Here is a 26,602-nt window from a genome sequence, read left to right as displayed (position 1 = left end):
GTATTAACCATTAACCGTTAACTGTTACCTATTGTAATCATGGGTGCATACACACAATAGAATTTGAGTAGCCGCAGAGCAGGGCTTTAAGTGATTATGTCCCTTTTGAAGAAGAGGATGTATCTTGTTTCGCTGTTTGTTTGTTGGGGTCTGTCTATGGGTAGACTATATATCTACACCAGTCAAACTTCATAGGACGATTGCCTTCGGTCAGTGGCTGACTTCCTGTCTGGAGCCAGTGGGTTAAAGTTCAAGGTCAGGCCGACCTTTAAACTGAAAATAGTTTCTAATCAATAACTGGGGAATGGTTTTGCCTACAATTGTCAAACTTTGTTCGACAACTGCTTTTGGTCAGATGACCCCTTTTTTGGGATTTAGTAAGCCAAAGGTCAGTGTTTCAGATTGAAAGCTTTGACCTGCAGTTGTCAGACTTCATAGGATGATTGACTGTGATAAGTGACTGACCCTTATAAGTTCAGGGGTCACTGGATCAAGGTATATCAGAAAACAAAGTTACATACCTAGTTGCCTTCAACAAGCAATCATTATGGGCATATGTCTTTTACAAACAAACTGTAAAAATGTTTTTTCATAACTTTATTGGAAGCATTTGTTTCACATAGCAACATTTCTGTGATAATTTGCATCTAGCAACAGAAGAGTTTTGTAGAATTTTTTTTTTACATTATTAAATAAGACTGCATTACTAAGCAGCAAACAAGTAAATGTATGGTTTTGGATAATGCAATACCTGACATCTTTTAAGCTTACATAAAGCTATCAGACAAAATAAATTTGGAAACAAATAAGCATTACCAATTGCTGTTATCAAATATTTATAATGTAATTTCAGTCAGTTCTAATTTTCCCTAGAATAGCTCGGCTGCAGACTGGAAGTCCTGGGGAAATACTGATACATGGAGTTTGTTCATATGTGCTTCTTGTCTTTCCTTAGAGTCACCCTTTGAAGTGATAAATTTGATTTAGATTTATTCTATGTACTTTAACAGATATTTAAACAATAGCATTTCTTACTGAATCACACTCATAGTTTTCAACACAAGTTTATAGTAATTCCAGTTGTAATGTTGATGGGTGCATAGTTTAATATAAATGTGGTGACAAGTATCTGACCTTTTCCAGTTCTGTTGGTTGGAGTTGAAACAAGAGGGTCATGATGACCCTGAATCGCTCACCTGAGTAATATGAATTACACATTTAAAATGGCAAACTGATGCTAAAATATTAGAAAGTAGGTCAGTAGGTCATATTCCTGCTCACTGAAAGTCAGTTTTAAGATCGTTGTGCAAAACTGTACATGTCTTCCAAATTTCAAGGCTGTATCTTAAAAAACAAGAAAGTAGGTTGGTAGGTCAAGGTCATAGTCAGGTGACCCCTAATCACTCAAGGTCATCAGGTAATTATAATTAAACAGTCTAGGAAATATGATCTGATAATTTTTGAAGTACTGATTCCTATATAACTCATATAACAAGTGACCTCCAGGGCAGGGCCTCTTTTCACCCCATGGGTATAATTTGAACAAGTTTCTTAGACATCCACTAGGCAATGCTACATACCAATTATCAAAGGCCTAAGCCTTGAACTTTCCGACAAGAAGATTTTTTCCCCTTTATAAGTCTATGTTAAATTTGGGACCTCCAGGGCAGGGCCTCTTTTCACCCCAGGGGCATAATTTGAACAATTTTGATAGAGGACCACAAGGCAATGCAACATACAAAACATCAAAAGCATAGGTCTTGTAGTTTCAGGCAAGAAGATTTTTCAAGTTTTTTTCCTATAGTTTATGTAAAATTAAAGACCCCTAAGGGACAGAGCCTCTTTTCACCCCAGGTTTATAATTTGAACTATTTTGTTAGAAGACCTCTGGGCAAAGCTACATTCCAAATATCAAAGGCCTGGGTCTTGTGGTTTTAGACCAGAAGATTTTTAAAGTTTTTTCTTATATAAGTCTATGTAAAACTTGGGACCTCCCGAGGCGGGGTCTCTTTTCACACCAGGGGCATTATTTGAACAATCTTCATAGAGGACCATAAGATGATGTCACATGCCAAATATCAAGGCTCTACTCTACGCCTTCCGGTTTTGGACAAGAAGATTTTTAAAGTTTTTCCTTTCCGTTGCCATGGCAACCAGAGTTCTGCATGGAATTTAATTCTTTGAACAATTTTGCAAAGAACCACCCAAAGGTCATTACTGTGAAGTTTGATGTAATTCTATCCAGTGCTTTTCAAGAAGATTTTTTTTTTGAAAATGCTGACAGACGGACAACGCACGTTGAGCAGTCACAAAAGCTCACCATGAACCTTTGGCTCAGGTGAGCTAAAAACAAAAGCAGAAACAGAAAATCTTTTTGTTCCCATCCATTTACTTGTCTTAACTGTAAAAACAAATCCCAAAATTTCTAGCTTTCTTATATTTCCTTCAGGAGTAATCTTCCATTAACTATATACTTACACCATATTTATAACAAATAACAAAAACTGAATAATATTTACCAAATAACATTTCTTACTTTAACTATAAAGGTGTCCATAGAACACTGACTATCAACACGGATACCTCCACTATGTGGTTAGGACACAGAAATGCGAGTCCAGTGAGTAATGGCACTTTGACAACAGAACATGTGACTGAACAAGTTTAAAGGTGAAGATCATCATATTGATGGTCAAGGTCATCTATAGATATATACAGGTCAGTTTGTAGGTTTTGCCACAGGATTTGTTGAGTGTGAATATGATCTAAGTTTATGTGGACTGTAGGACCAAAAATGTTGTTTATTAAGGTTTTAAGTTTGAAGGTGAAGGTCATGAGTCAAGGTCATTTATATATAGGTCAGTTTGTAGATCTTGCCACAAGGATTGTTCAGTGCAAGTATGACATTTAAGTGGACTGTAAGCAATCTGGTTCCTACAGACAGATGAAAGTCAAGGTAATCTATATACATATATAGGTCAGTTTGTATGTCTTGCCACAAGGTTTCCCAAGCGAAACATTTATGTCGGCTGTAGAGCCAAATATATTATGTTTGAAGGTGAAGGTCATATGAGGGTCAATGTAATTTATATCTAGGTTACTTTGTGGATCTTGCCACAAGGTTTCTTGAGTGGGAGTATGAATTAAATTGGGTCATTCATTAGCTATATACCCGGGGGCATAAAATGAAAACTGACCATTAAATAACTATTCCACTATTAAATGATTATGTTTTCTATTGTTTTGTTATGGAAAATTACTTGAATATCCTTCTATGTAAATAAAACTTCAGACTAGATTAGAATCTTTGACTGGTTAAGTGTGAACTTGACCTTTCAGCTATAGGTTCAATCCTTACATTTGACTTACTGTCTCATTATGATAAATATTTATGCCAAGTTACTTAAAATATTCATCTAATTATACAAAAATAAAAATGCTATAGACCAGAAAAAAAATTCAAATGACATTGACCTTTGAAATCTCACATGCAACGCCTCACCTAATTATGGTGAAAATTTGTGTACATTTATACGAGTAACCATTCATTCATTCAAGTTCACCAAGGGTATCCTTGACCACATAGCTTACAAGCTACACATTGTCTAGTTAAGACAAATGTCTATGCCAAGTTGTTTGAATACCCATTTATTCCTACAAAAGTTTTCTGACCTTTAAGTTTGACCTGACCTTTAAAGTAGAGGTATGGGTCTTGTAAGAGAAGCATCTGTTATTGTGATGATTTTTGTGCCAAGATTTTTAATATCCGCACATGCATGAAGAAGTTATAGAGACAAGAAAGATCAGTTATCTTTCACCTCAGTGATATTAACTTTTAAGATTGAAGGGAACAAGCCCTCTTGTTCTGATGACAGTTTTTGCCAAGTTACTTGAATATCCAAGCAGGCATGAAGATGTTTTAGAGACTATAAAATTACCTTAAATATTCTGTCTCAAGAGTGACCTTGACCTTTGAGCTATGAATTCTGGCCTTAAATATGATACACTGCCTTGATAGGTTGTTTATTTTGCCAAGTTATTGCAAATTAGACGATGCAAAAAAAAATTACAAGTAAGTCAGTTCTGTGCACAAATAAATATATGTGTGCATGCACACATGAACAGATACATATACAGGGTATATTTACTCGGACATACTATAATATGCTCACAATCTCCACCATTTTTCACAGCAGGGGGCATAAAATATAATGGTGAAATGTAAGTACCATTTGGAATATTTGCCCTTTGAGACACAGACATATTCTACAATGTTGCTATCTACTGGGGTTAATGTAACTTAATTTTCAAAATCTTAAAGAGCCTTGCACATGCATTTTACTTTATAAAAATAATACATAACCATAAAGTGTTGTGCAACAAATAACAAGTTTTGCATCTTACATCTCAAAGAATACTGTTCATTAAAAATGCTAACTGAAGTTTTTCTATTCTTGCTGCAAACAGATTTGATTTTCAATAACACAAATAGTCAGATGCAAAAACACAAAAAGATAAACCTGTATTGGGACAATAAATAATTATCCATAATTCATTTCAAATGCAGTAAATCCTAATAATTTTGTTAAGCATTCAACACAACATTTCACAGCTTAATGTCTATAACCAAAGTATAAATCTATTTGCTAAGTATGTATCTTCAATAATTCATGATTGGTTAGCATATCTAATGCAACTTTAAGCTCCTAAACTTTTTTAAGTTTCAGTTTTCTCCGTTCCATGGCTTCCTGTTTCTTTCTTTCAATTTCTGCTGGCGAATACTTTGACTGACTACTGCTGTGACCTTGGCTACCTGCATGTTGACCCTGGCTTCCTGCCAACTGACCTTGGCTACCTGCTAGCTGACCTTGACTCCCTACCAGCTGACCTTGACTCCCTGCAAGGTCTACTCTATGATCTAGGTCTGTTCCATGATCTGAGGTCTCATATTTCTTGACCGATTGTCTCTGACTGGTTTTAAAGTCTTGTACATGGTTTGATATAGGAGTTTTGCTAACATTTTGGCCCTTGCCTCCAATAAAATTAGACAAGTTCTGATTACTTCTTTGACTGTTATGCTGTTGTGTTGCCAACACTGAAGAAAATCAAGATATGAAACTAACAGACATGTCAAAAGTTCTCATCTATAAATCAAAGACAACTGATCACTCTGGGACTTCCAGCAATTTGAAATGACAAGCAAATTCAGTAAAATATTATCCCCAGCATTCACTCTAAAAATCATTGTCTGCCTACAGAAAGTGCTTATATTTTCAAAACAGATGTCAGTTTGGTCCAAATGGCTCATTCCATAGTCAAATTACTAAGCTGAAACAGCTGACATACTTCCTCACTATCTTCTAGGAAAACAGATTTTATATATTGTAAGTACATGTGCAACAATGACCTTGACCAACGCATTCCAAATGCAACTAAACCTTGGTCTCTGTGCAAAAATACCTTAGTACAAAGTTTAATGTGAAGATTATATCTCATTCCTAACCAAAAATATTTTGTTCTATTTTCAGTATCACTGTCCTAGACCTTGACCCTAGTTTTGTAACCAAAAACGGGTTTTTATAAAAGCTACTGTTTACCAAGTTTGGTCTTCTTATCTTATTTCTAACTGAAGGTACTATGAGAAAACCATTTTTCTGTTTTTAGTAACAATGATCTTGACCTTGACCCAAATACAGCTAAAATCATGACCTCCATGCAAGCTTCTAATATTCCAAGTTTGGTCACAATATCTTATTCTTTACTGGTTATTCAGCAAAAAAAAAACAAATTTTTATTTTTAGTAACAGTGACATGGAGTCAACGATAGAAGTTTCTGTACTATTGGTCCAAAACTTTGGAATGAACTGCCGTTAGAAGTAAAAACTACAATGTACGCAAAAGTAAATCACTCGACAAATTAAAAAAAAATCTTAAGACACTGTATTTCAGAGATTTCGAGGCATTGTTTTAAATTTTTGATAACTGTTTATTATGCGAAAACAGGTGATAGATGTAGTTTTTAAATTTTTGTAACAGGTTTTACATTTCAACATTTATATTTCCAAGGTCTGTTTAATTATACACACTTGTTGGTACAGGCTGTATGGGTAGGGTAGTGTGTAGTATTTCTTTTTTAAATAGTGTATGATGACACCATTAACCAGGGAGGGGTTTGAACCTCTATATGCAGCCCGTCTGGGTGTACCATGTGATGCTTTAAGCACTGGTATTCGCAATAGGGGTAAAATGTCCTTAAGGGGAGGGGTGCGGTCATGATTGTTTGTTAAAATAAGGTTATTATTATTATTGTCATTATTAATATTGTTATTATTATTATGTACAATGCCACTGAATATGTCATTGTATAACAAGAGGACCATGATGGTCCTGAATCGCTCACCTGTTCCCACTTGACCCAGTTTTGAGTATGACGTTGTTTTTTCTATTATTTGACATAGTGACCTAGTTTTTGAGCTCCTGTGACCCAGTTTTGAACTTGACCTAGATATTATCAAGATAAAAATTCTGACCAATTTTCATGAAGATCCATTGAAAAATATGGCCTTTAGAGAGGTCATGAGGTTTTTCTATTATTTGACCTATTGACTTAGTTTTCGAAGGTACGTGACCCTGTTCTGAACTTTACCTAGATATCATCAAGGTGAACATTCTCACTAATTTTCATGAAGATCTCATGAAAAACATGGCCTCTAGAGAGGTCACAAGGTTTTTCTCTTTTTATACCTACTGGCCTAGTTTTTGACCGCACGTGACCCAGTTTCCAAACTGACCTAGATATTATCAAGGTGAACATTCAGACCAATTTTCATGAAGATCCATTGAAAAATATGGCCTCTAGAGAGGTCAAAAGAATTTTCTAATTTTAGACCTACTGACCAAGTTTTTGACCGCAGTTGACCCAGTTTCAAACTTGACCTAGGTATCATCAAGATGAAGATTCAGACCAACTTTCATACAGATCCCATGAAAAATATGGACTCTAGAGAGGTCACGTTTTTTTATTATTTGACCTACTGACCTAGTTTTTGAAGGCACGTGACCCAGTTTCAATCTTGACCTAGATATCATCAAGGTGAACGTTCTGACCAATTTTCATGAAGATCCATTCAAAGGTATGGCCTCTAGAGAGGTCACAGGGTTTTTCTATTTTAAGACCTACTGACCTAGTTTTTTATCGCAGTTGACCCAGTTTCAAACTTGACCTATATATCATCAAGATAAACATTCAGACCAACTTTCATACAGATCCCATGAAAAATATGGCCTCTAGAGAGGTCACAACGTTTTTTCATTATTTGATATAGTGACCTACTTTTTGATGGCACGTGACCCACTTTCAAACTTGACCTAGATATCATCAAGATGAACATTCTGACCAATTTTCATGGAGATCCATTCAAAAGTATGGCCTCTAGAGAGGTCACAAGGTTTTTCTATTTTTAGACCTACTGACCTAGTTTTTGATCGCACATGACCCACTTTCGAACTTGACCTAGATATCATCAAGATGAACATTCAGACCAACTTTCATACAGATCCCATGAAAAATATGGCCTTTAGTGTGGTCACAAGATTTTTCTGTTATTTGACCTACTGACGTAATTTTTGAAGGCACATGACCCACTTTCGAACTTGACCTAGATATCATCAAGATGAACATTCAGACCAACTTTCATACAGATCCCATGAAAAATATGGCCTTTAGAGAGGTCACAAGGTTTTTCAATTATTTGACCTACTGACCTAGTTTTTCATGGCACATGACCCACTTTCAAACTTGACCTAGATATCATCAAGGTGAACATTCTGACCAAATTTCATGAAGATTTTGTGAAATATATGGCCTCTAGAGAGGTCACAATGTTTTTCTATTTTTAGACCTACTGACCTAGTTTTTGACCGCACGTGACCCAGTTTCGATCTTGACCTAGATATCATCAAGGTGAACATTCTGATGCATTTTCATAAAGACCCCATGAAAAAGGCGTTTAATCAAATTATTCAGTTCAAGAGCATCTGACCCAATAGATTCTGTGAAACCAGTGTACATAAAAAGGACCATAACTTTGATAAAAATTATTCTAGAGTTCTGTGACCTGTCCGGTGAGTATATTCCATGATGCCAAAGAAACATATCAAGTTTTAGCTTTTGGAGTAATTGTTTTTGAGGAACTGCTCAAAAGTAAACTAACAGTGATTACGAAAGACCTACTATTTGTAAAATTTCAAACAGTTGAGCTTAAAATACAGTGCAACTTGTATTAGATGATAACTTACAGGAAGGACAGAAAGTGCTCTCTTAATACAACATAACTTGTTCTTTAACAGTACATAAAGGAAATATAAAAGTGCTCTCTTAATGCAAGTGGTTTCTCAATAGAGATGGTCTCTCGAGCAAGTGTGACTGTACTTACTTTCTACTTCGTCCAACATTGCAAGTATCTGTGGTTCTGTGAGGCCATCATCATCTGCTAGCAACATATCATCATCGTCATCACTCGCAAACAAATCTTCAGAATATTCTTCTAGTACAGTTCTTGGTTCTAAAATGTGAAAACAGTTTTTCAAATGTATTTTTTTTCATTGAAGAAAGGTCAGCTGTCATGAATTCTGTACAAATACTTACTCCACAAGTAACTGGCAACTTTCCCATATAATTTAGAGGACAAATGACTTTAGACATACTGTTTTATGGCAAATAATGTGTAGCATTTGCCTAAGCATTCTGCATCAAATGATCTGAAACCAAATGGAATAATGTCCCGCCAGATCAAGAGGCTAACATGAGCTAAACATTATACTCCTCTATTGATAAACAAAACAACATTACACTAGCTTTATCAGATCAAGTTTGTCCAATATTGTTTGAGTGGGGAATTTTACTCAAGATGAGTGGACGAAACGACACATATCCAGTATTGTAAGTATGAATTTAGGCAATCCCTACTCATTGGTATTATACCAATTAAATGAAAATGATGGGTGCAACTGGAGCACTAACAAACTTGTCCATTTCTTAGCAGGTGTATGTGTTGTTTCCCCAAACACTTCTGTAAAGCTTTTTTCAATCTATTATTTGAAATATGTAAAAAATCTATGCAAAAAAAAAGAATGTATCACTAGCTGTAGATGAGGATGGGATTTGGTGCTTGTTTTGTGTTATTTCTCCAGTGCCTCATTACAGCCTAAACAGTTACCCTTAACCCAGATATTTCCATCTGTACATACGACCAGAGAAAGACATCAGGAAAAAGAAACATGCCAAGGTTAAATGAAATAACTGCTTACCCCTTGCATTTTGCAGAATGTATGTAACAGATCTATACTAGCTTGCTTACAGTAACTGACAACTTCAAGGAACAAATGATTCCAGACATACTTTGATAACTGTTCACCTCACAAAGTACTCGGTTGAACACTTGACTGAAACTAGTGTGCTACCAATCCCGAGTTAAAAGAGCAGAAACAATCTAATGCAACACCAATGATGTTATATATTTACCTTTTCTGTTGACATGAATTCCAGGCGCAGGTGTAACTGTTTCCTTTAATTTGTTACACTGTTTATTCCCTTCTGGTGAAATAGATTTCTTTTGACTTTGCTTAAATGTATATTGTTTTGCTGGATGTTTATAGTCTACAAACTTATAAGAACTTGTGGATGGCACATGTGTCACTGGTTTAACTGTAAGAGTAACGTCACATTGACTGTCCAGTATTTCATCTGGTTCAGCTAGCTGACACAACAGGTCATCACTTAAACTGGTATCAAAACCTCCAACACTTGGCTGTTTCCTTTCCAGCTTTGGTGTTTCTGCAGCATGTGACCTACTGTCTGAAAAGGGGACTGAAGATTTGTTACTGTTCACAGTGGTGTTACAGACAGATTGGTATGTTCTAGTTGTACTGTTCTTAATAGGTTGACAGGTCATTCTTGTATGACAGACAGTTGGGTATGTTCTAGCTGTACTGTTCTTTGTAGGGTGACTAATCACACTGGTGTTACTACAGACAGTTGGGTATGTTTTAGCTGTACTGTTCTTTATAGGGTGACTAATCACACTGGTGTTACTACAGACAGTTGGATATGTTCTAGCTGTACTGTTCTTTGTAGGGTGACTAATCACACTGGTGTTACTACTGACAGTTGGGTATGTTCTAGCTGTACTGTTCTTCATAGGGTGACTGGTCACACTGGTGTTACTACAGACAGTTAGGTATGTTCTAGCTGTACTGTTCTTCATAGGGTGACTGGTCACACTGGTGTTACAGACAGGGGAAACTGTGTTAGCTACACTGTTCTTCACTATGTTTCTGGTCATGCATGCCGTAGAGACACTTGGATTTGTTCTAACTGTAACGTTCTTTACTGGATTACAGCCAGTAGTGCCTCCATAGAAGTTTTTCACACCTGTTCCCAGTTCAGCCTGCTTATCTCCTGATACAGAACGTCTTCGAGATGAAACTAAATTCTGAGATCCAGTCCCAGAAAAACTATTGTGTTTCTTGAAAGTAAGGTTTGTAAATGTACTGGAAGTCTGCGTGTTTGTAGGTTTAGAAACAATAGGAACCCTGCAATTACTGTTTACATAATTTGAACTTGTGCAAGTTCTTTGCCTAGTCAAAGGCATATTTTGATTATTATTAGCACCATTAATTGGCATGGGATTTGCACAACTACTGAACACCTGAACACCTGTGTTAGGTTTCATATTAGAGCAAGATGCTCTACTGGAAAGTACAGACTGATAAACAGCTGGTTTTCTATTATCACTTTTTGTAACCATAGAATTATGAGCACAAGGTTTGGAAACTGAATTTACATTTCCTCTGCTGTGACTAGAACAACCACTTTCTGTCTTTTTACTTTGTAAATAAGTAAATTTCTCAGTTGCCGAGTCTTTCTGATTGTCTTTTCCATCATCAGCACCAAGTTGGAATGAATACCTTGAACACTTGCTTTTAGGAAGTCCACCTTCAACTGAACTTTTCCTCTTCATGCCAAACACTGGTGAAACAAATTTCTTCACTTCAGTTGACACTTGTGTTGCCTTAACAATAAATGAATCTTCCTCGAATAATTCATCATCACTCCAGTCTTCTTCAGCATCTTCTGTCTTTTTATCTGTTTGATTATCTATAGTATCACAGGATTCTGCATTTTCACATGTTTTTGAATCTAAAGCTTGATCTTTACTTTTACTACTACTGTTATTAGATCTAGCACAGCTATTTCTGTCCTCCTCACTTTTATTTTTTATTTCCACTTTGGTGTTTTTCTGTTCTAAATGTCTTGATGAGCTTCGAGTTGTTTTTACTTCAACATCATTACTTTCACTATTAAATAAATCATCTGAACAGTTATGTTGTTTAGTTGACTCCTCTTCCTCAAGAAGAAACAATTCATCATCACCATCTCTCTTCTCTTCTCCTTCATCTACTTCTACAATACAAGTTGGCATGTAAAGATTAAACAGACTTCTAAATAATACAGAAAACAATTAATTTAATCAATAAAAGTATACGGAGACTATCTCCTGATTAAATCACCAGTACTGGAGGCACAAAAAGAGGGGTGGACAAGGTTCCTAGTTAAACCACCAGTATTTGTTTAACAAAAGGAAATGTGTTCAAGCTTCCCGATTAAACCACCAGTACCGATACCATACAACAAAGTGAACTCAAAGACTCCACTGAAGTTCAATCAAAGCCTCTATGTTGACTGGCAGATGCTTTATATGCTCATTATTTAAAGACTTGAAGAAAATGTATGAAGTTGCTCTATATTTGAGCCGTGCCATGAGAAAACCAACATAGTGGCTTTGTGACCAGCATGGATTCAGACCAGCCTGCACATCCACGCAGTCTGGTCAGGATCCATGCTGTTCGCTTTCAAAGCCTAATGGAATTAGAGAAACTAATAGCGCACAGCATGGATCATGACCAGACTGCGCAGATGCGCAGGCTGGTCTGGATCCATGCTGGTCGCAAAGCCACTATGTTGGTTTTCTCATGGCACGGCTCTTTTAACTTATTTAACTAATCAATGAGAGCATTTTGATGGATCAGCATTCATCAAGTAGTCGGTAACCATAACCATTTGGCCACTGATGCTGAGGATAAGTCATTCACTATTTGGGATACCTTTGTCTTCTACAAAAACTGGTAGTAATAGTTTTGAGGCTCTATACATTACAACAAAATGACAATATTGAAAATTTTAATTCAAACTAGAGCAGTCACAAAAGGCATAGAATATCTCCAGATGCCACTTTGATACAGGTATGACTTTGACCTTGGACCTAGTGACCTGAATTTTATGTTCTACATGTTTTCTAGATGAGATATTTAATTGATGCCAGTTTTATGGAAATCTTCCAAGTGATTGAGACATTACGAAGGGGACACAAAGTTAAGCTGTTTGACCTCAAAGTATGGCCTAGAACTTACTCCTGAGTTACATGCTCTGCAAATCACCTTGATGAGGTTAACAATTGATGCAAGTTTTATGAAAATCTGCCCATCACTTAAGAAGATACGGAATGGACACTATGAAAAGACTGAAAAAACCACCAACAGGGACATAGCCCCATATACATCGCATCATAGGGTGTAACCACAGATATAGTTTAAATATGATCTGATAATGTTTTTTTTCTATGTACAGTATACAAGATACTTTGCAAAGTCTGATTATCAGTTTCTTTTTCATTTGATCTTGCTTTTTTATTCAAAATGACGCTATCGTCTGTAACTTACACAATTTATGCGGAGACTCTATTGGCAACAAAGAACTTTTTGTTCTATACTGCATGAAAAGTCTCACTGGGAAACCTTGAGCAACAAGAAAATACTGGTAAAACTAATGAATGCATGGACAAGAAATGGTGCTATAGTAATCAGTATACTAATCAAGGACAATAACTCAGTAAGTAAAAGATTATCAGACCAGAACTTGAAGGTAATAATGTCTATCACCTCTTAGGAGTGAAGCTTAGTATGAAGTTTTTGCTCAATTCCTGCATGGGACAGATGGATGAAGCAGCAACATTATATGCTTTCCCTTTTAGGGAGCATAAAAACTTAATGAAATACTTCAAATATTATCTCACCTGCACATTTATCTAGAGCAAGAGAAAGTTTACTCAGTAGCTCTTTTGACACTGCCGACTCTTTGCCACTCTTTCTTCTCTGCCTCCCTCTGTTACGTCTCAGCCTACAAATTACAAACCAGTATATAATATATGCATCGGTTATTGCCAATACATGGTGAACATCAGCAGGTCAGAAACTGCTTTCCTGATACAGTAACTGTATGGAAATTACCCATAAATTCACAAACACACATAATAAGTTTGAAAAAACTTCTGCAATATCATTAGTGGCAGGCTGCTTTCACTGTGACTGAGAGAAAGACAGACATATGAAAATTATGATACTTCAACTTAAATTCTTGCACAAATTCTGAATTATTTAGACTCTTCATTCATCATGCAATTTTCAAGTAGACAATCATGAAAAAAGCAATGTTTTAAGTTAAATATTTAGCTCATTCCATTTTATTTCAAGTCAAGTAAACCAATTTTGACTATAACTCTTGGCTTTTCCGCAGGCTAAATAACACCCCCACAAACCTCCTTCCAGTATAAAAAAGAACCTGTTCTACAGATGTAAAATGTATGTAAAGAAATTTTTAGATTTGAGAAGAATACATCCATGTAAAAGTTTAATGGGAGTATAATGAATTCAATCCATTCATTCGTTCAGGTGTTATTGAATGGACAATTAAATTTAAAGTCAACAGTGGGCCTTAACTCCATAAACAAGAGGACCATGATGGTCCTGAATCGCTCACCTCTTCCCACATGACCAAGTTTTGAGTATGCCGTCGTTTTTTCTATTATTTGACATAGTGACCTAGTTTTTGAGCTCATGTGACCCAGTTTTGAACTTGACCTAGATATTATCAAGATAAAAACTCTGACCAATTTTCAAGAAGATCCATTGAAAAATATGGTCTCTAGAGAGGTCACAAGGTTTTTCTATTATTTGATCTATTGACCTAGTTTCGAAGGTACGTGACCCTGTTTTGAATTTTACCTAGATATCATCAAGGTGAACATTCTCACTAATTTTCATGAAGATCTCATTCTAGAGAGGTCACAAGGTTTTTCTATTTTTATACCTACTGGCCTAGTTTTTGACCGCATGTGACCCAGTTTCGAAACTGACCTAGATATCATCAAGGTGAACATTCAGATCAATTTTCATGAAGATCCATTGAAAAATATGGCCTCTAGAGAGGTCAAAAGATTTTAATAATTTTAGACCTACTGACCTAGTTTTTGACCGCAGTTGACCCAATTTCAAACTTGACCTAGATATCATCAAGATGAACATTCAGCCCAACTTTCATACAGATCCCATGAAAAGTATGGCCTCTAGAGAGGTCACAAGGTTTTTTTATTATTTGACCTACTGACCTAGTTGTTTAAGGTACGTGACCCAGTTTCAAACTTGACCTAGATATTATCAAGGTGAACATCTGACCAATTTTTATGAAGATCCATTCATCAGTATGGCCTCTAGAGAGGTCACAAGGTTTTTCTATTTTTAGACCTACTGACCTAGTTTTTGACCGCACATGGCCCTGTTTCGAACTTGACCTAGAAATCATCAAGATGAACATTCAGACCAACTTTCATACAGATCCCATGAAAAATATGGCCTTTAGAGAGGTCACAAGGTTTTTCTATTATTTGACCTACTGACCTAGTTTTTGATGGCACGTGATCCACTTTTGAAACTGACCTAGATATCATCAAGATGAACATTCAGACCAACTTTCATACAGATCCCATGAAAAATATGGCCTCTAGAGAGGTCACAAGGTTTTTCTATTATTTGACCTACTGACCTAGTTTTTGAAGGCACGTGACCCACTTTCGAACTTGACCTAGATATCATCAAGGTGAATCTTCTGACCAATTTTCATGAAGATCTCATGAAATATATGGCCTCTAGAAAGGTCAAAAGGTTTTTCTATTTTTAGACCTACTGACCTAGTTTTTGACCGCACGTGACCCAGTTTCGAACTTGGCCTAGATATCATCAAGATGAACATTCAGACCAACTTTCATACAGATCCCATGAAAAATGTGGCCTTTAGAGAGGTCACAAGGTTTTTCTATTATTTGACCTACTGACCTAGTTTTTGATGGCACATGACCCAGTTTCGAACTTGACCTAGATATCATCAAGATGAATGTTCTGACCAATTTTCATGAAGATCTTGTGAAATATATGGCCTCTAGAGAGGTCACAAGGTTTTTCTATTTTCAGACCTACTGACCTAGTTTTTGATGGCACGTGACCCAGTTTCGAACTTGACCTAGATATCATCAAGTTGAACATTCTGACCAATTTTCATGAAGATCTTGTGAAATATATGGCCTTTAGAGAGGTCACAAGGTTTTTCTATTTTTAGACCTACTGACCTAGTTTTTGAAGGCACGTGACCCAGTTTCGAACTTTACCTAGATATCATCAAGATGAACATTCTGACCAACTTTCATAAAGATCCCATGAAAAATGTGACCTCTAGAGTGGTCACAAGCAAAAGTTTACGGACGGACGGACGCACGCACGGACGGACGCACGGACGGACGATGGACGACGTACACCGCGCAATCACAAAAGCTCACCTTGTCACTTTGTGACAGGTGAGCTAAAAATTGTAACCAAATTCAAACTTTGCTGTACATTGTACCTTATCATATACGTAATGTACAAAAAACAAGAGGACCATGATGGTCCTGAATCGCTCACCTCTTCCCACATGACCCAGTTTTGAGTATGACATCGTTTTTGACCAACTTTCATGAAGATCCCATGAAAAATGTGACCTCTAGAGTGGTCACAATGTTTTTCTATTTTTAGACCTACTGACCTAGTTTTTGAAGGCACGTGACCCAGTTTCGAACTTGACCTAGATATCATCAAGATGAACATTCTGACCAACTTTCATAAAGATCCCATGAAAAATGTGACCTCTAGAGTGGTCACAAGGTTTTTCTATTTTTAGACCTACTGACCTAGTTTTTGACCGCACGTGACCCAGTTTCGAACTTGACCCAGATATCATCAAGATGAACATTCTGACCAACTTTCATGAAGATCCCATGAAAAATGTGACCTCTAGAGTGGTCACAAGGTTTTTCTATTTTTAGACCTACTGACCTAGTTTTTGAAGGCACGTGACCAAGTTTCGAACTTGACCTAGATATCATCAAGATGAACATTCTGACCAACTTCCATAAAGATCCCATGAAAAATGTGACCTCTAGAGTGGTCACAAGGTTTTTCTATTTTTAGACCTACTGACCTAGTTTTTGACCGCACGTAACCCAGTTTCGAACTTGACCCAGATATCATCAAGATGAACATTCTGACTAACTTTCATGAAGATCCCATGAAAAATGTGACCTCTAGAGTGGTCATAAGGTTTTTCTATTTTTAGACCTACTGACCTAGTTTTTGACCGCACGTGACCCAGTTTCGAACTTGACCTAGATATCATCAAGATGAACATTCTGACCAACTTTCATGAAGATCCCATGAAAAATGTGACCTCTAGAGTGGTCACAAGGTTTTTCTATTTTTAGACCTACTGACCTAGTTTTTGACCGCACGTAACCCAGTTCCGAACTTGACCTAGATATCATCAAGATGAACATTCTGAGCAACTTTCATGAAGATCCCATGAAAAATGTGACCTCTAGAGTGGTCACAAGGTTTTTCTATTTTTAGACCTACTGACCTAGTTTTTGAAGGCACGTGACCCAGTTTCGAATCTGACCTAGATATCATCAAGATGAACATTCCGACCAACTTTCATAAAGATCCCATGAAAAATGTGACCTCTAGAGTGGTCACAATGTTTTTCTATTTTTAGACCTACTGACCTAGTTTTTGACTCCACGTGTCCCAGTTTCGAACTTGACCTAGATATCATCAAGATGAACATTCTGACCAACTTTCATGAAGATCCCATGAAAAATGTGACCTCTAGAGTGGTCACAAGGTTTTTCTATTTTTAGACCTACTGACCTAGTTTTTGACCGCACGTGACCCAGTTTAAAACTTGACCTAGATATCATCAAGATGAACAATCTGACCAACTTTCATGAAGATGCCATGAAAAATGTGACCTCTAGAGTGGTCACAAGGTTTTTCTATTTTTAGACCTACTGACCTAGTTTTTGACCGCACGTGACCCAGTTTCGAACTTGACCTAGATATCATCAAGATGAACATTCTGACCAACTTTCATGAAGATCACATGAAAAATGTGACCTCTAGAGTGGTCACAAGGTTTTTCTATTTTTAGACCTACTGACCTAGCTTTTGACCGCACGTGACCCAGTTTTGAACTTGACCTAGATATCATCAAGATGAACATTCTGACCAATTTTCATAAAGATCCCATGAAAAATGTGACCTCTAGAGTGGTCACAAGCAAAAAGTTTACGGACGGACGCACGGACGGACGACGGACGACGGACACTGCGCGATCACAAAAGCTCACCTTGTCACTTTGTGACAGGTGAGCTAAAAACCATACTGCGTTCAATAAACGCTTGATGCCCCCGTTGGCATCCTTGTCGATACAAAGCAACCCAAGTCCAAAACGAGGTCAAGTTCAAGGTCAAATTGAGCAGGGTTCTAGCCAGGATTTTGTGAAGGCAAGTTGCTGAATGGTATTTTTGAAAGGAGTCAAGTCGACAAAGGGGTGGGTGCGGGAGGGGTACCCCCTCCTGCTGGGGAGGGGGGGGGGGGTATGGGGGGCTACCCCCAGAAAATTTTGTATTACTGCAACTCTTTTGGTGCATTCTGGTGCATTTCAGAGTGAAAAACACAGTGTTATTTTCAATGTTTAATAAGCATCATTTACATGCTCAACAAGAACAAATAGAGATAATGTGTCATAAAAAATTCCTCCGGAGTTTGTTTGCTGAATGACAATGTAAACTTAACCATTTTAAGTTTCTGAAAATGTTCACTATTTATTTTACTTACAACAACACAGTTTTAGCACTGCACATTAAAGTTTCAGTCTTCTGTTCCTGTGGAATTTATTTGCTGAATGACAACGTAAACTTATCAATTTTGTGTACTTGGCGTTATCCCCCTTCTCCAAACTATTTAGAACATCCACTCCTAATGTCTTAGCTACATCAACTAAAGGTTTGTGTTTGGTGGTGTGGGGAATTTCCTCCATCAAGGAAAGTAAAGCAGTGTCATAGATGCTGTAATTGCCTCACGGTTCACATGTTTTCTTCCCTCACAAAACAAGCCTCGATCCCCCCACCTGTTTTTGCTTCTGCAATGTCAAATACCACTGCTTTCTTGTGCGAGTCTGAGTCCTTATGATTTACTAAAGATGATCGCCTTATTGAAGTACACTTCTTTGGCCTTCTCTAGTGCTTTACACATACTGAACACAACATACCTTGGCCTGAAATAAAGAATTTAAAACAATTTTGTTTTTTGCATAGCCAAAGGGATCCCGACCGTCACTGCTATGATAAGAGATCTAAATGTTTTTTTTAATGAATTTCAAGAACTTATATCTAAAAAAAAAAAAGACACAAACACATAAAGCATAGCCCTGTGTGTAAAGCCATGACAACTTAATTTCTAGTTAGTCATCAACTCTTCCTCCCTATTTTCTAAGTATGCATGTCCAATCTTTTTTCCCCAAAGGAATCAGATTTGAAATATAAAATGTGGTCTTCTTATAATTTGTTTAACAACTGATGGTTTGCACTTCTTTTTAATACGTTCACAAATCGCTTGATACATACGATATGATACATTCAATAGACCGTTCAGTATTTTTGGGATTACTTAAAAATGATTTAAATTACCGTTCTCTGAGAACTGTCATCCAGGGAAACGCTTGTTTCCATTTTGGATCAATGCCCGATTTCCTTTGGTCATCTGGCGTGGCTGGGTGGGATTCTGAATTTGTGACCGTTTTCTCTGGTGTACCTGGTCCAGGAAGAATGTCATTCACAGCTTCGTCTCGCTTTTCACATCTCACTGTCTCCTCTCCTCTATTACTGAGTCACTAACACTGTTCTTCTTGAAACAGTTCATATTTAACAATGTCCCACTCCCTGATTTACGTTTATTTCCAGGCATTATCAGTAATTAAGTAATACATCCACAATATTTCAAACTTTTCTCTACAAGTTCTATTTTGAAAGTGACGACAGAAAACATTAATTCTGGCATTCATGATGGTCTTTTCGATATTCCACCCGAGAAAACACAATTCATACATGAGAAAAACATTAATATTACGCCGAGAATTGTTCAAAATCATTTTAACGTGTTGCACAATTTTTGACTTAGTACCTTTCATTGTCTTTTCTTGATTGCGAAAAACATTCGGACAATAATTGTTGAAAGTCATCTGTAACTTTCTGATAGACCTTTCTGATAACATAAAAAATCTTAAAACACTTTCATGTACACATCACAAGATACCGTCTGTCAAAGGATTTAAAGGCGGAGCTACGATGAAATTTACGTCACACGTTTCTACGTAGGAAGCTGTCACTGGTTTATCGTATATCTTAACTGACATCGCTTTACCTGAACTATCGGGTGAGCACGTGGTAAACTTTCAAATACACTATCGGATTAATCGAGGTGTTTATTGGAATGCGTTTAAGACATGTCGCTTTGGCAATTAAGGGATGACGGGGGAAATAAGGGATGTCGAATATACAACTCAAAGCCTGAAGGCATGTCGCACGCGACAGGCGATAATAGCCTGGCTAGAACCCTGTTGAGGTCAGGTGATGTCTGAAGATGAGGAATGGTCACAGGTTACATCTGCATTAGTATCAATTCATTCTAGTAAGGGGTATTGATGCTAGACGAAACGGTCCCATTTGGTTAACCAAGAGATGGCCCATATAAAGCAACCTAAGTCCAAAATGTGGTCATGGTCAAGGTCAAACTGAGGTCAGGTGATGTCTGAAGAGGAGGAATGGTCACAGGTTACATCTGCATTAGTAAGTCATTCTAGTAAGGGGTATTGATGCTAGACGGAACGGTCGCATTTGGTTAACCTCGTACGGGCGGACGAACGAACGGACGGACAATCACTATATGCCTCCTGCATCAGTAGATGCCGGGGGCATAAAAAAAATAATAACATCATTATGCGCTCTATCTATCTAAAAGGTTTCACAGGAAATCTCATCTGCTTTAAAGAAATATTTCAAAATGAGACCAGTATTTCATGAGGAAATATCGCTTGATGTTTTTCTATGTTTAGCTATAAAGACCTTATTTGAAGCAAAGCAAAACCCTTTGAATGATTTGGGAATACAACTATCCAAGTAACATCTATGCCATCCTATCATCAACTTCCATGGAATGGTTTCAAAGGAGATGTTTCAGTTTGAACAAAATGTGAATGGAAGCCAAACAGATGGTGACAGATACTGAATGATCACAACAGTTCACCTTGAGGACTTTGTGCTGAATAAAAATCCTCAGCAAGAACTCATTTAACCCATGAATTCCTGTCTGCCATGGTAACTTAACGATAAAGCATAAAGGAAAGTACTTTACCGTTGTGCTACAACAGTCTTGTCATCAAGAAGCTTGTCCTCACTATCTTCCTTCCACACACCCAACAATGGTGGAGTACTATGCTTAGTAAATACTTCATCATCTGTCTGTAATAGGTTACGCTTATAAACACTTAGCAATCAACATGAAAAATAAGATACATAAATTTAGAAATATTTACAACAGTCATAAAGGGTTAGCAGTGTATCTCCAAACCACAGAAATATTTAGTAAACAAACAACATCTTTACCAACAATTACTTGTCCAACAGATGTTGTGAGCAACTGGATATCTCCGGAACATTACTGCAAATGTATCAAAATGAAGAAGAGATAGTTCTTTGAAAAAGGTGTTTCTTTAGGTGATGAACTGTCTGCAAATATGGCCCCTTTATGCAATACTTTTCCAGAAGTAAATGCATATATCAGTAAATATTAACAATTGTTTCTTAAAGAAATATATATGTTTTAAAAACTGTTAATTTTTAATTTAAAAGAAACCCCTTCCTTTCCATGCTTTGGTGTTGTTTGATATTTTTTCCAAAATGGAACCTAACCATGAACTAAGTTTGGTAAATACCTATCATGTGATTGTGAGTGTCTACTTACTTCCTGGCCGATCAATCTCATCACAAGGTCTGAAACATCATCATGATCTGGACCTGAAACTGAACAAAAACCAAAACATTCCTTACATACAGTAGATAGAATGTTTGCATGAAATATAACTGGAGTCAGATAGCCAAAATCTGAATGTTACAGGGGCTGTCCAATCAAGGTTTTTCGAACCAAAGTGTGAACATGACAGATAAAGTTTGCGCGAATATCTTATTCTAGGTTATGAAGAAAATTAAGCTGTAATCACGAAGTACTCCCAAAATTCTTGATGGAGACAATCACATTTTCAACTACTGGTGCAGTTTTGGGACACCAAAGCTATAATCTTACAATTTCAATACAGATCTTTTATTTATTCTCAAGCTGGAGGAAGACTAAAATATCTACATTTTCTTTACAAATACAGAAGACATACTCCTCTTTATTCCTCTCAGAGTATCAGGGGAATTACAATCCCAGCCAACCACCATCTGTGAATCAAAATGCTGTGAACACAGGACATCATCTCTACCAGGGGTCTGTGCTATATTTCTACTCCTTGGTGACATTAACTTCACATTTCTCACTCCAGTCTCATGCTGTACAGCTGCTGGAAAAAAAATCAGCTCAATTATTTTAAACTCTCTCCATGCATAATAACCTTAAAGACGAATCATTAATTTGATTTCTAAAAGTTAAATAACAGTAATCTCAAACAAGAGCTGTCAGAGGACAGCAACGCTGGACTATTCAACAGCCTTGTCAATTGAGTGAGTGACTTGGGTTTTACAGCAAATCGACACAAAATGTCAATTGAATGAATACAAGCTGAAGAAGGGGCATAATTCTGTAAAAATGGGAAAAAGGGTTATGGAACCTTCACAGTGCTTATCAGCTCATGACAGTGAATAAGTGTGTGAAGTTTCAATCCATTCCCACAAGTGGTTACTGAGATACCAGCTTACATACAAAACCTTAACCAAGAATTTCTAAGTTGAAAAAGGGGCATAATTTTGTAAAAAATCAAAATAGAGTTATTGAATAAGTGTGTGAAGTTTCAATCCATTCCCACAAGTGGTTACTGAGATACCAGCTTACATACAAAACCAAATCGGGACGCGGACACTGACGCATGGGTAAGTCCAATAGCTCTACTATTCTTTGAATAGTCGAGCTAAGAACACAAAGAAAATAAACAAAGATCTGCAATAAACAACGCAATTAAATAATTCTTTTTCACAGGAAAAGTACAACTGAAACGTAATCTACTTGTCTAGTAATCAAAGATTTAACTAGGTGGAATCCTGTTAGTACAACTCAATCTTTCACAGAATTCCAGAAATATATGCATTAATTTGATAACAAGATCATGTTTCGAAATTTCTATAGCAATCTCTGCCAAAGTCAAATTATAGGAGTCCAGGCTATGATTTGTGCAGTGATTAACAACATTAAGGGATGACTCCTTAAAAAAATCTAACTTTTCACATATACAGAATGAACTGATAAAAGATTAGGACTTGTATCAATTGTTATTAGAGTAATTCAAGGTTATGGAACCATGTATTGTCAAACTTCTGACCAGCTTGTGTTAATTTATACCATTGATTTGGTCTTAAAATATTATTCTATCAAACATTTTCACCGGGCATATATTGTTCCATGTTGCATCATTCTTGTTTAAAGATATGTTTATGTAAGGAATTAAAACAAGAGCTGTCACTTTTAGTGACAAATGCCCCTGAAGCATGCCCAAGAGTGCTACAGTTGTCTGCCCAAAATATGCAAAATAGTTTAGGCAAGAATCATTTTGTGAACGGCAGGGTTGTCAAAATGTATGAGATGAACAGATTAGAAATGAAATCCAACAGATCCGTCGGGGGTCAAGGGGGCCGCTCAGGTCCCCTTGTAGGTCCAGTGTGAAGCCCTGGTGGGTGGACCAGGGGGGCAAAGCCCCCCTTTAAGCTCCTGCATTTTAGAGATTTTGACAACACATTTTTGCATTACAAAATATCTTTCTTTTTTTCTTTCTATGCTTGGTAGCTTTTAACTGACAAATGCAAAACTGTGGCTATTTTCCAAATTCTGAGGCTAACAATTCCCATTTTTCACTCAGAAAGTTAAATTGATGTTAAATAGTTGGAAAAGTAAAGAAAACTTCTAGCAATTGCTATTTAATTTGCCAAATTTCTGTTTAAAAAGCCGAACCTGTGTTTTGGGATCGAACATTTTTCGGATACGTGGAACCTGTACCTTATTCTGTATAAGTTTGGTTTATTATAAAATCAGAGCTCCAGATAATTTTTTTGACCAATGAGTATTTACTCAACATATTTTTTGTGAATGAGTAAAATGGTAAAATCTGAAATTGACTAGAAGTAATTTTACTCCTGAAAATTTATTAATGTGAAAAAAACAGAAATCAGTTTTATAACATATTTATTGGTTGTAACACCCATGCATTTGTTTGCAGTTTAGTTCCAATTCATCATTTAAGTTTTTGCTTCTTTTTTCCCTTGGCTTGCTTTGGCTTCACACTCGCTACCGAATAAAATAGAATATTCAATATACCTTTAGCTATGTTTTGGGGATCAGTCTTGTTGGTTTAAGAATGCGTAGAGTGTTTGTTCACTTATACATGCATTCTTAGAAAGAGACATTTTTGTTTATTCCGCACTGGAAGTTGATATTTTAAATCAACACCGCTTTAAAATACACTACCAACAATAGGAAGTCACAACTATTTGATATACGCAGACATTGAGTGTAAAAAATAGTTAAACCTAGGTTTATAGAGTACCATTCAATGCGTGTGTACGTTCAGTGTGGGAGAATTAATGCAGACTGTGCTCTGTTACATAAAGCATCCAGACGATTCAGATTTTCTTTACGCCAGTAAAAAGTCATTGCGTGCGTTTGTTATTTCGTATATGTTTTTATACGCTTAAAAATTATCAGACATGCGTATATGCATTATTTCAAAGCGTAATTTATGCTAATACGCATCTTATCTGGAGCCCTGTATATGAAATTTTCATCCTCTTTTAAATTAATAAAAATTAACATTTTGGCAATAAATTCCAATGTTCCCGGTGTGCACGTAGGTTTTCTTTTCTCGGTAGGGACGAGTTGACTCCTGTACGAATTTAATTGAAGTTGAAAACTGCACTGATGCATACAAAAAACATTCACAGTAGGCTGACTGACCATGACCTTGATCTACTGTAAAACCGACAGGCCTGGACTTCGTTTTTTCTTGTTTTCCTTCCCTTTTTCGGCCATTTGCATTGCATGTTTTGGGCGCACTTGATTACAATTCCGGTGGAAACTGGAACGGTGTACCGTACGTAGACACGACTACGGCAACGGTCAAATGATTCGCCAGAACAGTGTTCGATTGCATGTTCCCGTATGAATCAAACGCACACCTTGTGAAAAAAACATCCGGTATGAAAGATCATTGTTGACGAAATTTGAACACATTTTTTAGCGATTTGAAACGATAGTTTGCATCGGCAATCGGCTTATTTTGACAACCCTGTGCTTGACTGTCACAAAATATGCCTGTCTAAATATTCAGTTACGTATCATAAATTGATCCTGTTTGAATGGACAAAGCTAATTTCGCAGATTTCGAGTAGTTCAAGGGCCTAATTCTAGAGTGCCTGGGACGATTTGGGTGGTTATCAAATTTGGGCGAGATATTATGCTCACAAACATTGTCTGCAAGTTTGGTGAAGATCAGACGAAAACTGTTCAAGGCTAAATTCGCAGTTTTACAAGTAATTAAAGGGCCATAATCCAAGAGTGCATGCAGCGATTTGGGTGGTTTCAGAACCTGGCCAAGATATTGTACCAACAAATATTGTCAGCAAGTTTGGTGAAATTTGGATGAAAACTGTTAGACTTAAGAGAGCGGACATTTGGATGCCAACCGCCCGCCCAGGTTTTCACATTAATACTCACTGCTCTTTCAGAATGGAAGTATTTCTTACAGTATGATTAGTCGTATGGATTAACAAATATAATTAGCACAACTTTCCAGGCGTGACTGTCATGCGAACAACAAAAATAGTCGGCACAAATTTGTGCAAGAACATCATGTAGATCGGGGGCCTCCGTGGCCGAGTGGTTAACGTCACTGACTTCAAATCACTTGCCCCTAATCGATGTGGGTACGAGCCTCACTCTGGGCGTTGAATTCTTCATGTGAGAAAGCCATCCAGCTGGTTTATGGAAGGTCGGAGGTTCTACCCAGATGCCCGCTCGTGATGAATTAATGCACAGAGGGGCATCTGGGGTCTTCCTCCACCATTAAAAGCTGGAAAGTCGTCATATGACATATCTTTTGTCGGTGCGACGTTAAATAAAAAAAAAAAAACATCATGCAGATCGCCTCGGCCTAGTCCAACTAATTTGTCGCGATCTTAGGAAATATTGAGATATAATTTTTTCATATGGGCAATATCCCCACTCATGTCAAACACTTGAAAGACCAAAATAATTGAAGCAATTTCCGATGAAACGCTTTACATGCTATCGGTTTAAATGTCGATTATTTCACGAATTGGCCATAAATTCAAATTAAACTTAATGTTTCGAAAGGGAATTCAATTCCTCATTGATTTATGTAAAAATTATCAAATAATATCCAAATTTACGAATTTTCTGGTGATTTAAACCTAAGTATGTATGTAATGTACTACACACGATTAACGTTTAACACGCCGATATGCGCAAGCAATAAAACCAATAACTTTACGTGGCTGTGTACTGTGATTTACCCTCCATTATTTTGGTCCTTCAAAGTTTTGACATTTAGATTGCCTGTCACAAATATAAAACAATCTGAACGTCGATTAGCCTCCGTAACAAAAATGGACAATAAGAATCGAATAGATGGCAATTCTGCAAGTGAACTGGTTATTTTCTCACGTGATGTAGTTGTTTCACTTTTAGCTGACTGTGGTTGCTTCAGATGTCTTGGAGATGGGCTTGAATTTTGAAGTTGCTGCAGGTTCTTTTTAGAGGAGATAAGTTTTACTTTCGTAGATTTCGTGGGTATTCTAGCTTCCGACCTAGTTCGCATATTTCACAGCATTAAATTACAGACAGGACAGTCTTGCATGCAGTAACATTGACGTATAGTTCGCATAATTATGGCAAAATATTTTTATTCCAAACGTGACAGACGTTTTGGAAATCCCTCTGCATCAGACAGAGGCTTGGTGTAATGTTCAAAATAATTAAAATAATTTTATTTCGTTCTTACAAGCTTTTCTTTAAAATCTGAGATATCACTTTCAATTTAGAACTTTTTGTTTCAAGTTAA

At 36.8% G+C, this 26,602-nt stretch overlaps 1 protein-coding gene and 1 long non-coding RNA gene across 3 annotated transcripts; both read right to left on the bottom strand.

Moving 5' to 3' along the window:
- Positions 1 to 582: 582 nt before the first annotated feature.
- LOC123545160 (uncharacterized) lies at positions 583 to 26,497 on the bottom strand. 2 transcript variants are annotated; one of them, XM_045331471.2, is made up of 8 exons: positions 26,206 to 26,497; positions 21,707 to 21,880; positions 21,283 to 21,341; positions 20,674 to 20,780; positions 13,134 to 13,237; positions 9,524 to 11,464; positions 8,436 to 8,564; positions 583 to 5,095 (listed from the first exon to the last, which is right to left on the bottom strand). In XM_045331471.2, exons 1-8 carry the CDS (start codon positions 26,357 to 26,359, stop codon positions 4,707 to 4,709), a joined length of 3,057 nt encoding a protein of 1,018 aa, XP_045187406.2. In that variant the 5' UTR covers positions 26,360 to 26,497; the 3' UTR covers positions 583 to 4,706. The 2 variants fall into 2 exon arrangements, with proteins under 2 accessions (XP_045187406.2, XP_045187407.2); XM_045331472.2 differs by having other exon boundaries at positions 21,707 to 21,877.
- Positions 17,944 to 20,171, bottom strand: LOC128555549 (uncharacterized). Its single transcript, XR_008370156.1, has 2 exons — positions 18,951 to 20,171; positions 17,944 to 18,538 (listed from the first exon to the last, which is right to left on the bottom strand). It is a non-coding gene; the product is annotated as an uncharacterized LOC128555549 (long non-coding RNA).
- Positions 26,498 to 26,602: the final 105 nt, after the last annotated feature.

Source organism: Mercenaria mercenaria, chromosome 1, assembly GCF_021730395.1.
Source record: "Mercenaria mercenaria strain notata chromosome 1, MADL_Memer_1, whole genome shotgun sequence".
In the NCBI taxonomy this organism is placed as follows: Eukaryota; Metazoa; Mollusca; class Bivalvia; order Venerida; family Veneridae; genus Mercenaria; species Mercenaria mercenaria.
This window is presented reverse-complemented; position numbering and strand designations above follow the sequence as displayed.

Excerpts from the sequence above, each read along its gene's own strand:
- LOC123545160 (XM_045331471.2), bottom strand. The coding sequence starts at position 26,359 with ATGCGAACTAGGTCGGAAGCTAGAATACCCACGAAATCTACGAAAGTA. Across the intron at positions 21,881-26,205 it reads AAGTGAAACAACTACATCAC|CAGCTGTACAGCATGAGACT; the intron begins GTGAGAAAATAA and ends TTTTTTTTCCAG. Across the intron at positions 13,238-20,673 it reads AAGACTGTTGTAGCACAACG|GCTGAGACGTAACAGAGGGA; the intron begins GTAAAGTACTTT and ends TGTAATTTGTAG.